The sequence below is a fragment of the Chlamydotis macqueenii genome, chromosome 15 (genome assembly GCF_036417535.1).
Source record: "Chlamydotis macqueenii isolate bChlMac1 chromosome 15, bChlMac1.mat, whole genome shotgun sequence".
In the NCBI taxonomy this organism is placed as follows: domain Eukaryota; kingdom Metazoa; phylum Chordata; class Aves; order Otidiformes; family Otididae; genus Chlamydotis; species Chlamydotis macqueenii.
In genome coordinates, this window is record NC_141570.1 from 3,853,014 (window position 1) to 3,865,866 (window position 12,853).

General features: G+C 61.7%; 1 protein-coding gene across 2 annotated transcripts; it reads right to left on the minus strand.

Moving 5' to 3' along the window:
• Positions 1-1,222: 1,222 nt before the first annotated feature.
• On the minus strand, positions 1,223-8,777 carry ARPC1B (actin related protein 2/3 complex subunit 1B). Of its 2 annotated transcripts, none has more exons than XM_086759588.1 (10): positions 8,633-8,777; positions 5,808-5,881; positions 5,015-5,119; positions 4,296-4,518; positions 3,753-3,860; positions 3,204-3,410; positions 2,896-2,971; positions 2,615-2,811; positions 1,986-2,076; positions 1,223-1,538 (listed from the first exon to the last, which is right to left on the minus strand). In XM_086759588.1, the coding sequence occupies exons 2-10, from the start codon at positions 5,869-5,871 to the stop codon at positions 1,500-1,502; spliced, it is 1,110 nt and encodes a 369-aa protein (XP_086615714.1). In that variant the 5' UTR covers positions 5,872-5,881; positions 8,633-8,777; the 3' UTR covers positions 1,223-1,499. The 2 variants fall into 2 exon arrangements, with proteins under 2 accessions (XP_086615714.1, XP_086615713.1); XM_086759587.1 differs by having other exon boundaries at positions 1,986-2,072; positions 2,611-2,811.
• Positions 8,778-12,853: the final 4,076 nt, after the last annotated feature.

Sequence of the window (12,853 nt, forward strand, 5' to 3'; positions counted from 1 at the left end):
CCAACAACATTAATTGTATCAGTCCCAGATGGAAAAAAAAACTTGATGAAGTTTAAAAAAACAACAGCAACAGAACTTGTATATTTGGCTGATTAAAGTGTAAGTTATCATAACGGCTCTGTCCTCGTCTCGCGCGTGTGTGAGTGAACACGAGCGTAGGGGCTGTGCTGGGGCGCGGGTGCCGGAGCAGTCTGGTGGTGTGGCGACCTCTCTGCTGTTTATGGTGCGGAATTGGGCTGGAGGTTCAGGAGCTCCACAGCAGGTGCAGCCTGAAGGCACAAAGCTTTTCCTGCTGTCTGACGGATGCCTTGCACAACCTGGTTAGCACAGTGGAGAAGTCGCCCTCGGGCCGCTGTCTCACCTTGTCACCGTGTTGGGCCAGTCCCTGAGCTGTCACCCCCGCTCCCGGAGGTCCAGGCAGTCCTGCTGTCATGTCAGCCTGTGCCAGGGCCACCAGCACTTCCCAGCCGCGCTCAGCGCAGGCTGGAGGAGATTCAGCCCCCGAGCGGAGAGGTCACAGTCGCAGAGACGCAGAGGTGATCTGTAATCCTGTCCCTGCCTGGCTGCGGGGGCTCGGGCCAGGGTGTAACAGAGGGGTGCGTTAAGGGGGAGCATCACTGTGAGCTGCCTGCCCAAACCGTGGTGGGGAACACGCTTCCCTGGGCAGGAATGCTGGGGCATCTCCGCGTGGGTAAAGGTGTAAGCCCTGGAGCTGTTCCCCCAGCCTGTGGGGGCCCCGAGCTGTGATCTGAGAGAGGAAATATCTCCAGGGAGCTCTGCTTGTCGGCTCCAAGAGGGAAGGACCGATATGGCGGGGACAGAGCTGACACAGACGTTTTGAGTGGGTGGTGGCTGGCACAGGGTGGTGGGAGGCAGTGGGCTGAGATGGAGCAGGGCAGGAGCCGGAGGGGGAGAGGGATGGGGCTTGTTCACACGGGGTGAACACGCCAAAATGGGTGGAAAAATCTTCTCCCAGTAGAACACGCCTCCTGCTAACCCATATCTGGACCAGAACCCAGGTGTCACCGTCCCTCTGCCAGCCAGCGCGCCCCTCCCGCGCCGTGGTGGATGGACGAGCCGGTGGCACCGCATGGGTTCCTTTGCCTTTTAGTGAGAAATGTAGGATTTCCCTCGCGGAGATGCTCGGTTTAAGACAGGGCAACGCCAGAGGAGTGGCTGGGCATCGCGTTGAATTTGTTTGAGAAAAAGGCGAAAAAAGTCATTTGATTTATACAGGAAAATCCTTACTTTATTCTTGATTTCTTTAAGCAATGTATGACCAGCATCGGGTAGGATGGTAACAAAAATAGTAAAAAAAAAAAAAAAAAAAAATTGTTTCCTTTTGTCTGAGAGCAGCCGCCGGGGCTGGCTGGCAGCCGGGGAAGCGCTTTGGTGGCACCGCGGCCGGCTGGCGTGGCACGGGGGCTCGCGGGGGAAAGCAGGCGGGCGCGGCGGAGCGGGGCAGGCCGGCAGCCGGGACACCCTTCCGGCTGGCTCCTTCATTTGATCTTGAGATCCTTCAGCGCCGACTCCAGGCTCTGGAACGAAACGGGAGGTCGTTCCTCATCAACTTTTTGCTTTCCCAGGCAAGTGGAGGCGGTTGGGGAGCTAACGGGGGGGAAGCTGTCCCCTGGGGTGCCAGCTCCTCGTGGGGAGGAGACCCCAACTCCGGCTGGTTTTGGCTCGTTTTTCCAGCCGTGTGCGCGAAGACGAAGCCAGGAGAGGGGGCTGGATCCCTGCGCGAGGCTGCCGTCAACCCCCCCCCGCCCCCCTCTGATGGTGAGTCGTAGAAGTGCCACCCAGGGGTGCCCCCCACCCAGCCCTGGGTTAAAGGAGATCCCACCCAGCACTGTGGGACCCCCGTGGGCAGGATGGGCCCCAGCACCACAGCCAAGAGCTGCGCAGCAGCGGGGTGGGGGGATTGCAATTAGAGCTGTGGCTGACGAGGGCGCTCCCCGCCTGGGGGGACTGTGGGGACGCCTCACCTTGACGTCCCAGATGCTCATGCCGCCGTCCATCCCCGTGGTGCAGAACTGCGAGCAGTTGGCCTTCCCGCCCGCCAACACCGAGATCTGGCTGCGGGGCGCAGAGAGGCAGCGGGGAGTCAGCTCCGGGCCCCCACCCCAGAGCTGGTGGGTGGGAGTGGGGCTGGACCCCTTCGTTCTCCCCCACCCGTGTGCAGGGATGCTCTGGGGATACCCAGGGATGCTCAGGGATACCCAGGGATGCTCCAAGGATGCTCAGGGATACCCAGGGATGCTCCAGAGATACCCAGGGCTGTCCCAGCTCCTGGGGCCAGACCCCCCCATCTCTCCCACCCACGTGCAGGGGTGCCCAGGGGCATTCCAGGGATACCCAGGGATGCTCCAGGAATGCCCAAGGATGCTCCAGGGCTGTCCCAGCTCCTGGGACTGGACCTCTCCGTCTCCCCCACCGACACGCAGGGATACCCAGGGATACCCAGGGATTCCCCAGGGATTCTCCAGGGCTGTCCCAGCTCCTGGGCCAGACAGCAACACAGCCAGGGGATGCTCGGGGGCCAGCACCCCCAAGTAGCCCCCAAGGTGGCCCAGCCAAGCCTGTCCCTCCACCCGCTCGCCCCCCCAGTACGTGCCTGATGCTGTTCTTGTGCAGGGTGTCCAGCGCGGCGTTGGCGGTGTCCGAGCTCGCTTTCTTGTCCAAGTTCTGGAAGCGCTCGCGGGCGGTGAGGCCGCGCTGGGAGCTCTGCTTGGGGACGTCCAGCTTCCCCCCGAAGGTCAGCGCGCCCTGGCTCTCCTCGTAGGTGAAGAGCATCGGGTAGCAGTCGTGGCCCTGGGGAACCAGGCAGCCCCTGCTCAGCACCCTCCTGCCCGCTCCCCGCGCGGCGCCCACCCTGTGTCCCCAGCCCGGACTCACCGCAGCCACCAGGCTGTTTTCGGTGATGAAGGTGACGGCCAAGAGAGGCAGGGTCTCAGTGCAGATGGAGGCGACCCTACAAGGGAGAGCAGGGCGCTAGCAGGGAGCTGAGCGCCAGCTTCTCTGCGCTGAGGCTGGGACAGCTCATGACACAGGTGGAAGCCACCAGACTACAAGCAGAGGAAGCGCCACCTCCTCCACCCACGTCTGCTTGGCACAACCCAACCCGGATGTCTCCATCCCTGGGTTGGTTTTGGGGTCGACCCCCTCGCCACCCCCAGCCCCCTCCATTCCCCAGCCCCACTTACGCCATCTTCTTGTTGGCATCAGCGAGGCAGAGGGTGCTGTCGTGGCTCACCCAGGCCACGCGGGCGCCGCTGGCCGAGAAGCAGATGCTGTGCACCCACCCGCAGCTGCTGCTCGACTCGAACATCAGCTCCCCGAAGGGCATCTTGGAGCCCCACGGCGTGGGGCTAGGCCGCTCCTCCACCTCCTTGATGTAGGCTGAGAATATCCTGGGGGGGCAGAGCCCTGCCATCTGTCCCTGGACGCAGCTCCAGAGCTGCCCCCATCCCTGCACGCCTCAGTTTCCCCCGCTGGGTGCTGTAACATTGGGATGGTCCCCGGGGCACCCCCCAGCCCTCCCCGCATCTCCTTCATGCCCTGTCCCTGGCTCCCAGCAGCACCCAGAGGGGTGAAGCCTGACCCACAGCTGAACCAGGGCGCTGGGCTGCCCCACACCCCTCTGTGCTGGCCATGGTGGGACCTCAACCCGTCACTGAGGAGTCCCCAACCCATACTTGGGGTGTCACCCCACCTCAGGTGTCCCCCCCCCGCCCACCCACCCTGCTCCTCACCGGCACTTGAAATCGCAGGAGCCGGCGGCCAGGAGGACGTTGTTGGGGTGCCAGTCGAGGCTGAGCACCGTCGAGCGGATGGGCTTCTTGATGTGCTTGCAAACCCACCTGCGGGGAGAGCGCTGGCGTCAGCGGGGGGGCATCGCCACCCCCGGGAACCCCCCTGCGCTTTTGGAGGCTGGCTGAGGGTGGTCGGGGGGACGAGCACCCCGGGAGCTGCCCTGGGTGACCGGCCTGCAGCAGCAGCCAGGACATGGGGACAGCATGTCCCATCTCCAGGAGCAGGGTTTTGGAGCACCTCCCTCCCTCTCCCCATCTGTCTCCTCCTCCGTCTCCTCCTGTCTCACCTCCAGCTCCTCTGGTCTTGTATCTCCCAATCCTTGTCCCTTCCACCTCCCATCCATCCATCTCCCCATCCATCTCTTCTCCATCTTTCCATCCATCCATCCATCCATCTCCCCATGCCTCTCTTTTCCATCTCCCCATCCTTCTCCCCTCCATCTCCCCCAGGACAGACCCTGCGAGGCCGTGGCGGAGCCTCACCAGTCGTTCTCCTGCTCAAAGTAGCAGATGGAGATGAGCCGGGAGCCACTGCCCACGGCAAACTTGTTCTCCTTGGGGGACCACTTGACGCAGCGGGCGGCCCGGTTGATCCGCAGGATGACCAGGGTGGGTTTCCAGACGTTGCCCTTCAGGGTCCAGACGTAGGCGTTGCGGTCGGTCCCACATGTCACCAGCCGGTTGCTCTCAGGGGCCCAGTCGATGCCTGGAAGGCAGAGGAGGGTGATGGTCGCCCAGGGAGCCATGGGGATGGGTCACGCAGGGCTGGAGGCCATTTGAAGGCAGAGCTGTTCCAGGTGGTCTGTGCACCAGAGTCCCTCTTTGCCCTACTCCCACATCCATCCCAAACCATCCCACCCCATCCCATTCCATCCCAACCTATCTCATCCCGTCTCATCCATCCATCCCTTCCTGTCCCCCCCATTCCGCCTCATCCCACCACATCCACCTCATCCCACCCCATCCCTCCACACCCCATCCCTCTCCATCTCTCGCATCCCATCCATCCCACCCCTGGGTGCCTTTTGACACGCAGGGTCGGGGCCAGGAGAGGTAGACACAACCTGCTCCCTCTCCACCCTCCACCCACTGCTCAATCCCCATCCAGAAGCCGCCGGTACCACCAAGGGGGACTGTCATCATCCCTGGAGCCCAGCCACCCACCAGCCGTGTCCCCGTCCCCTCCGTCAGCCGGGACTCACCGGTCACCTGCCCGTTGTGCTCCTTCAGCTCGTGGACCTTGCTCCACTTGGCCCCGTCCTTGCGGTAGATGTGGACCTCGTGGTTGTTGGGGCAGAGGGCGATCTCTGCGGGGCGAGAGCAGCGGGGGCAAAGCGCTCCCCTGGGTGGTGGGCTCTGCCGGGCCGGGGAGACCCCATCTGCACTGTGGGGTCCCACCAAGCCCCCCAGCCTCCGCCCCGCGCTCTGCGGAAGCTGGTCCCGCTCCTGCCAGCCGGCCCTACAGGGAAGGGGGAAGTTCCCCAGACCCCTCAGCCCAGCGTCCTCCCTGCCCCAGTGCGTGGTCCCTTGGGGGTGGTGGGACGGGATGGGATGAGATGGGACGGGATGGCTGCGGGTGCTCAGCTCCATCCGGCCCCATCCTGCCCCGCAGAGAAAGCCCTTTTTGTTCTCTCCCACATCCCCCGCGCGTGGCCGGGAAATGCCATCGGCCGTGAATCACTCGGCTCAGCTCTGCTCCGCTCTCCGCAGTGCTTCGCCCGTCCCTCCCCACGCCGGCTGCCGCGCTGCCTCGGGCTGTGCTGGCCCCCCTCGCACCAGGCTCTGCCCCTGGACCAGGGGGGCGCAGGGGGGGATGAGTGCTGTCCCCAGCCCCAAAATCCATCCATGACAGGACCTGCTTCCCCAAACCCAGCCCTGACCCAGCTCTGCCCCATCCCGGGGGGCACTGCCCACCGCGGGGATGCTCAGCTGGGACAGTTGGTGCTTCAGGCCATCCCTTGGGATTTCGGGACGGGGTGACCCGGCCGTACTTACGAGTCCGGTCCTTGTTCCAGGCGTGGCAGCTGATGGGCTCCAGCAAGAAGCTGTGGTAGGCCATGGCTCACGGGCTGGGGATGGGAGAAGACCCCCGTAGCCGTCAGGAGATGCTGCTCCGGCCACGGGGACGAGCCCCCAGCAGTACCCCCCAGCTCCCAGCCCCACCGAGCGTTCCCTCCCGCCAGGTTCAGCCCCACATTGCAGACCACCACATCCCAATTCTGCAGGGGAAGGGGTTTCCCCCAGGATTTCCAAGCTCAGAGTCTGCCCAAGCGAGGGAGAAGGATGCCCCAGCGGTTCCAGTTCAGGGGGGTGAGGGAGAGTCTGGGTTGAGCTGGAGGAGACCTTCCCCATGGTGCTGCCCCATGGCCGAGCACCCCGTGCTGAGCGACGCGTGGCCGGGTGCCAGACGGGTGCCCACGGCTGGGTGCCCCGTAGCCAGGCGCCCCATGGCTGGGTGCCACGTGGGTGTCCCACAGCCAGGTGGGAAGCAGGGCCCACTTCCAGGGACTTCCAAACACCCCGTCATCCCCCCCGGCCGGCTGGAGCCTGGTGGGCAGGAGCCAACTGGGCACATGGGGGTACCGGTACCGCCAGCCCCACGTACACCCCGGGGGTCCCGCCACAGGCAGCACCGACTCCCTCCAGCTGCCCCCGCCAGCCCCGCAGGGCCGGACCCACTTGATCCTTCCCCAGCTCTTGTTTCGGAAGAGCCAAAACCCCATGGAGGCACCCCCATCCCATCCCATCCCATCCCATCCCATCCCATCCCATCCCATCCCATCCCATCCCATCCCATCCATCCCATCCCATCCCACCCCATCCCATCCCATTTCCTCCCGCGTGCGCTCAGCCTCGGCGAGCCGGTGACTAATCCCTTCCCCTGGCTCAGCTCCCACCGCTCCCGCCAGCGCCCACCGGTCGCCCCGGTGCCGCGGGACGGAGCAGCTTCCCTCAAGCCCGCTCCGGGTGCCAGGGGACGGAGGAGGGCTCGGAGCCGCGGTGGGTGCAGGCCCTCGGCCACGCAGCCGAGGTAACGAACGGAGGGAAACACCTCACCAGGACGTGACGGACGGGGATTACTCACAGTTTGCCTCTCGGCTATTTTAGGAACTCCCTGAACGCTGCCCGTTTTCTTTGGCAGCTAAAAACGGTGCAGGGGAAGGAAAAAGTTCCTCCTAGCAAACCTCTGTCGCCAGGCCGGTGCGAAGAAAAACCCGCGGAGATCCGTCATCCGCCCTTCGCACGGGGAGAAGTCCCAGCGCCGATGCACGGCACAACCCCTGCACCCCACGGCCGAGCCCCTGCCAAAGCGCCCGTCCCCCCGGCCAGGGACGCGGGCACGGCCGCCCTGATCCTGCCAGAGTGACCCACGGGAGGGTACGAAGCCGCCGCCGCCGCGTGCCTCCGCCCCGGGCCCTGCGGCCGGAGCTGCACCACGAGGGCCGAATAAAATCGTCGGCAAACGGGGACGCTGCCGCCGGCGTCGCAGAAGATGAGGAGCAGAAAAGGCTGCGAAACGGGGACCCGGCTGAAACGGCTGCCAGGGAAGAGGGACAGGAGGCAGGGCCGCTGCGGCGCTTTCTGCCTTCAACGCTAAGAAAATTGCCGTTATTTTTCTTTTTAAATTGGGTTTGGATGCCTGGACCCTCCTTCCCAGGTGGTCTCGCTGTTCAGCCGTTCAACGCCAGCCCCCGAAGGGTCCGGCTCGGTCGCTGCGTCGGCGAGCGGAAGCTGCCCTGCGGCTGCGGCGGGAGCGCTGGGCGAGCGGCGAGGGCTGCTCGGCCGTTGGAGCTCCGGCCGCTCCCGCAGCGCTTTGCGTCTCGTTTCCCCAGCAGCTGGTTTAGGGCCACCTCCCTGCTGACCCCCCGTGGGGTGGGAGCCGTGGGGTGACCCACGGGGAGCTCAGCAGGGAAGAGCGTCGGAGGCTCATGAGGGAGGAAAACGGGCATTTTCAGAGGGCGGGATTGGGAGCCACGGCGGCTCCGTTATCGCCCCGGCCAGCCTCGCGGCGCCGAGCAATTCGGAAACGTCCTCGGAGGAGATAACCAAACCTTGGCAGGAGCCGAGCGCCGGGGGCTCCTCCCGGTCCCGGGAAGGAAGCCGCATGCTGGAGGAGCTGGATTTTTGGGTTTTGCTGAGCCTGGTGGGGCAGCGGGCGGTGGGTTTGCACCCGTTAGCGCAGGGACACGATGAGGGTCCCACTGCGGGACCCCATGAAGGGACCTCCCTGAACTCCCACCCCGGCCACCATGGTGGCCCGGTCCTCCTGCAGCGACCCCCGGGAGCCCCTCCGCTCACCATGTCACCCCCCCGTGCTCCCGCCAACCAGGCTGGGAACACCCATCCTCAGTCCCCAATTTTGGTGAGGGGTACCCTAGGAGCCAGCCCAGTCCTGGGGGGGACATCGCTGCCGAAGGGCAGCTCTGACCCTCCTCTTCCTCACACTGGGTAAAGCCGGAGGCGGCTGATGCCCAAGGAGGAGCGGACAAATTGCAGGCAGCCAACCCCCCGGGACCCCCACCGGGAAACCCTTTCCAACACCCCGCAGCTGCCGGGCCTCCGGCAAGAGAATAAAACCCAAACTTGCTGTCAAAGCTTAAAAAAAAAAAACAAACAAACCTGAAACACGGCGGCAACAAAACCCACGAGCGGCGAGGCGCTGCCTGCACCCCCCTCAGACCCCAAAGCGGCCCCGGCCGGGGGGTCCCCACCTCCCCTCGAGCAGGGTGTGAGCATGGGGAGAGGCGACGGCCAAAAGCAGCCACGGGACAGAGCCAGCTCCTCGTCCGGGACGGCAGAGCTGCCCCCCGGCTCCTTACCTTGCTGGGCAGGGCAGGCAGGGCTCGTTCATGGACTCTGGGCAGTCGACACGAACGGCAGCCCGAAGCGAGCGGCGGGAGCTGCTGGCTGCCCCGCCGAGGCAGCTCGACTTCCCTTTTCCTCTCCGAGAAATGCAACCACTTCCTTACGTGGGCGTTGGGGGAGCGCAAAAGCAAGCTCAGCGGCGGCCGCCCTGCCCCTGCCTGCGAGCCAGGCCTCTCCGCCATCGCCGCACATGGATGGGGCGCCGGCCCCGGGATGCTCCCGGCAGCCCTCGCCGCTCGGCGGGACGCGGGCAACTTGCCCCGCGCACCGGGGAAGGATGCGCTGGGAAAGCCGAGGGGAAGGAGTCCGTCATCTCCCTCTGGCAGGGGAAGAGTTGCTCGCCCCTCGGTCCCCGACAGGTTGCGGGGGGACGGATGCCGGCCCGCAGCAGGCAGTAGCTGCCGTGGGAGCCCACCCGGGGCGAGACGCACGTCAGCGTCGCCTCCCGCTGCCGGGGAGATTCGCAGCTCGGCAGGACCCCGCGGCGCCTGGATCCGGCTGTTCTGAGCAGCAGCTGCTGCTGGTTCCTGCGTCCCACCGAGCACAGGGGGACCCCAGCCCAGGCTGGCTGCAGTCACAGCTCTGCACCCCACCACCACCACGCACATACCCCACCTACCAGCCATGCACCCTTCTACTTTTTTTCCTCTCCTACTGATTTTTATCCCATTCCGGGCCGGGCAGGGTAACCCCCAGGAGCTCGGCTCCTGCTGGGAGTGCTGGGAAGGAAAGATGGGCTTCAGCTTCTTGTTCCCGTGCTGCAAGCGGGCTGCAGTCCTGCCTGGAGGGATGCACTCACCCCTTCCCTCCCCGAGTAACGCCGCAGAAGCGGGACAGCAGCGCATCGGGGTCTTGTACAGGGAGGGCAGGGCCCCAAGGGGACTTCTCGGCTGCAGGACGCAGATACAATGACCTCGTAGTTGTGGGGCTGCAGAACTGATCCCTGTGTGAGGGGTCAGCTGCAGACGAAGGCTCCGCGGGGTGGCACTGAGCAATCAGCTCATCTCTCCCTCTGTCCTGGAGTCCGTTAGCCACGCTTCTCTTCACGTGTGTCGCCATGATCCCAGCAGACATGCGTGGAGATGCTGACCTGTCCCCAGAGGATGATGGCCAGGAGCGAATCCCCACAGTGGGGAATGTCCCTCTCGGAAGCAGTGAGCTGCCCTGTTCCCCGGCCGCAGCGTGTCCACTGAGGCGCCCAGCCTCACCGCCGCTCCGAATGCAAGAGAGATGCAGCTCCCACGTGGCTGAAAGGTGCGGCTTTTAGAAATCTTTCCTGCTGCCTGTATGTTTTCTCAAGCCCTCCTTTGGTTACCAGCTGCTCTGCCTCTGCTCTTCACCCTGAGGGTTCAGGTTTTCCAGGTGTTCAGCAACCCTCGCCTGTGTGGGACAGCAGGACACAGGATGGGGGGGACGCAGGACCATCCCTCCGCCCATCCCTGCCAGGCAGGGGCACGAATTAACTCCTGCAGCCGGAATCAGGCTACATTATTAGGAGAAGGGAGAGGAGAGCATCATCCCCAGCGCTGCTGCAGAGCGGTTCCTTGGCTGCCATCGCATTTCCTTGTCACTTCTGGTCTTGAAACTGCTGCGGCTCCTCTCTGAGCCTGCACTAACGAGCACAGCGAGCTGCTTCCGCTGGGGACATGCTGGGTTTGAACCCTGCTTGGGCTTCCCCCAGGCTCGACAGCCCACGGGGGAATAATCCAGGGGCAAAGGCTCAGCCCTGCCGGGTCTCTTGCCGGATCCGACTCAAGGTCTGGCCAAATCCTTTACCTGCTTTGCCTCCGTTTCCTTAAGTGGAAAGATCCTCCTGGGATCACGCTCAGGGCCTCCGCAGAAAGGCTGTAGAGGAACTACCCCACCGCAGAGACGCTGAGGACACCAGAACGGTTTTTTGCTGGCGTTTTTCTTCGGAGGTGGGGAGAGGGGATGAAAAGCGGCAGCGATTCTGCAGCTTCTTTTCACTTACAGAGCAGGAAGTTTTTCAGGCAGGCTCCAGTGAACAGCCCCTGGCATCCCTGCTCGCGTAGAGCCCCACTTCTTACCCACAACAGCCCGTTAACCGGTGCGTAACGTCGAGCACGCACAGGCAGTAGCTATCCTGTAATTAAGGCTGCAACCATGAGCTTTATTGCGAGCATCACTTCCAAAGGCACCGCCAACCCGAGCACGTGGTAGGAAGCATAGTGCTGCGGTTAGCGAAGCGTGCCAGGGACTCGTCACTCACCCTGGTCACAACGGACGCTGTTAGAGATCGGGGAGGCAAAACAACCCCGTCTTCACCGCGGCTCGCAGACACCGGAGGTGGGATGGCAGCAGAACGTCCTCCCAGAGCAGAGCGACGGGCTGCGATCCCGAGAGCCACCCTCTCCCACGTCAGACGGCGCACAAGGCGCAGAGCTCGCCCCCACCCTGCACGCGGGGCAGTTTCAACTTGAATTACACCTTGAGAGATGGTGGTTTATACTGCCCTTGCTCAGTCCTTTTCTAATATAAAGATCTCCAAACTGTTTTTAACCTCAGACTTCTAACATACATATTTCTCTCAGGCAGTAAGCTACAGCAGTTTTATCAAACCTGTTTGTTGGCCTTTTGGGGCAAACGGGCTCATTTTACCTTCTCCTGCTCCTTCACACAGAAAAAGAATGAGGCATAAACATCTCAAGATCTATTTTCTCCACTCTCTCATGAGATGATTTTTTTCCCATCCTTTTATGTTATTTGGACCACGTATTTTAGAATCCTTTTTTTTTTTTAAATACTTTTTAGAAAGAAACCACCATACTTTCAAAAAAGTGCTTTCAGAAACAAAAGCATTACTGTCTGTGGGAGATAAGCATCTAACAGTACGTAGGGGGACGGACAAAGCTGAACTCGTGCTCCTCTGCCCATCCGCCGAGGCTGGCAGGGTCACTTTGATCCAGAAGACACTGAACTGCACCGGCATTGTATTCCAGGTGACAAACCCAACCCCACCACAAGTCCTTGTACGCAGCAGGCCACTAGACTGCAAGATGAGCAGAGGTTAAAGAGTCATTATTTTATGTTTAGAAGGGAGAGGGTATCGCAAAGGCACGCTTGACTGCCAGGGGAGGAAGGTGGGAGACAGAAGAAAATCGGAAGGAACTGGAAAAACAGTTCATTCTCTGCATGCAACCAACGCCGCACCTGAAAATGATCCAGCTGTGTGATGGACACAGCTCACTTGCAGCAGAACCATGACAGTTGTCAGCTTTGTGAGCTTATCTTCCACCCTCCCTTTGCAATCACTCAGAGCTGAGAAAGGAGCAGTGTATGAAGCAACTCTGGTTCCAGAGGAAGTGGTAAATTTAGTCACTGGGGTTTTTTTAAGACACTTCTGCATTTTCAACAGAAATGACAAAGTCTTAAACCTTGTAAAGCAATGTTGTGAGCCAGATAATCCCCTCCAGAGCACAGCTGGCCTCAAGGCTCAACGCAGCAATAGAGTTAATCTTAACTAGACCACGTGAATAAAATAAATTACGTGCGAATGCCTCGGCGAGCCACCGAGGCTCAGAACTGAACTTCAAAAGGTACAGTCACCTGGAGACAAAGGATCTGCACAGAAGCCAGAGCACACTGATAAGCGTGCTTCATTTCTCCAGCAGTCATTACAAACACGGAATTTTATAGGCTGAGCACTTGGCTCTAACACGACACGCAGACCTGTGTAGCTTCGGGGACTTTAAAAGTGATTTGCTTTTAATCTGTCCTCCTAAGATCTGGCTCAGCAGATTTTCACCTCACTTTCCACACGCAGCCTTCCACCCCGTATCCCAGGCACTGCACTGCGAAAAGTCTTTGTACAAATCCTAAAAGGAAACTACAAATAATTCCGGTCATTTGCCGTTGGAAAACTATGACCCACTAAACAGACGACAAAAAAGCCATTCAGATTAATCTGCTGTTACTACTGGATTAAATGCCAGGCAGGCAGAACTCAGAGTCAACGGGACAAAATCACTCATCCTCCAAAATCATCACCTCAAGAGAACAATTCCCCTGAAAGAAGCCCAGCTGAATCTTCACATCCAGATCATCAGAACTCCAGGGCTTCGGCTATTAACTTTGTGAAACTTTCAGCTAAGATGAACTCTTCCTGTTTTCAGGCCGTACAACATCAGTGCAGGATTTCCCCGCCCACTCTCTCC

What these genes read in the sequence shown, in the direction of transcription:
- ARPC1B (XM_086759588.1), bottom strand. Translation starts at nt 5,871, where the DNA reads ATGGCCTACCACAGCTTCTTGCTGGAGCCCATCAGCTGCCACGCCTGG. An exon ending in GCACAACGGGCAGGTGACCG is followed by an intron (nt 4,519 to 5,014) that starts GTGAGTCCCGGC and finishes TCTGCCTTCCAG; the next exon opens with GCATCGACTGGGCCCCTGAG. An exon ending in TGAGCATCTGGGACGTCAAG is followed by an intron (nt 1,539 to 1,985) that starts GTGAGGCGTCCC and finishes GTTTCGTTCCAG; the next exon opens with AGCCTGGAGTCGGCGCTGAA.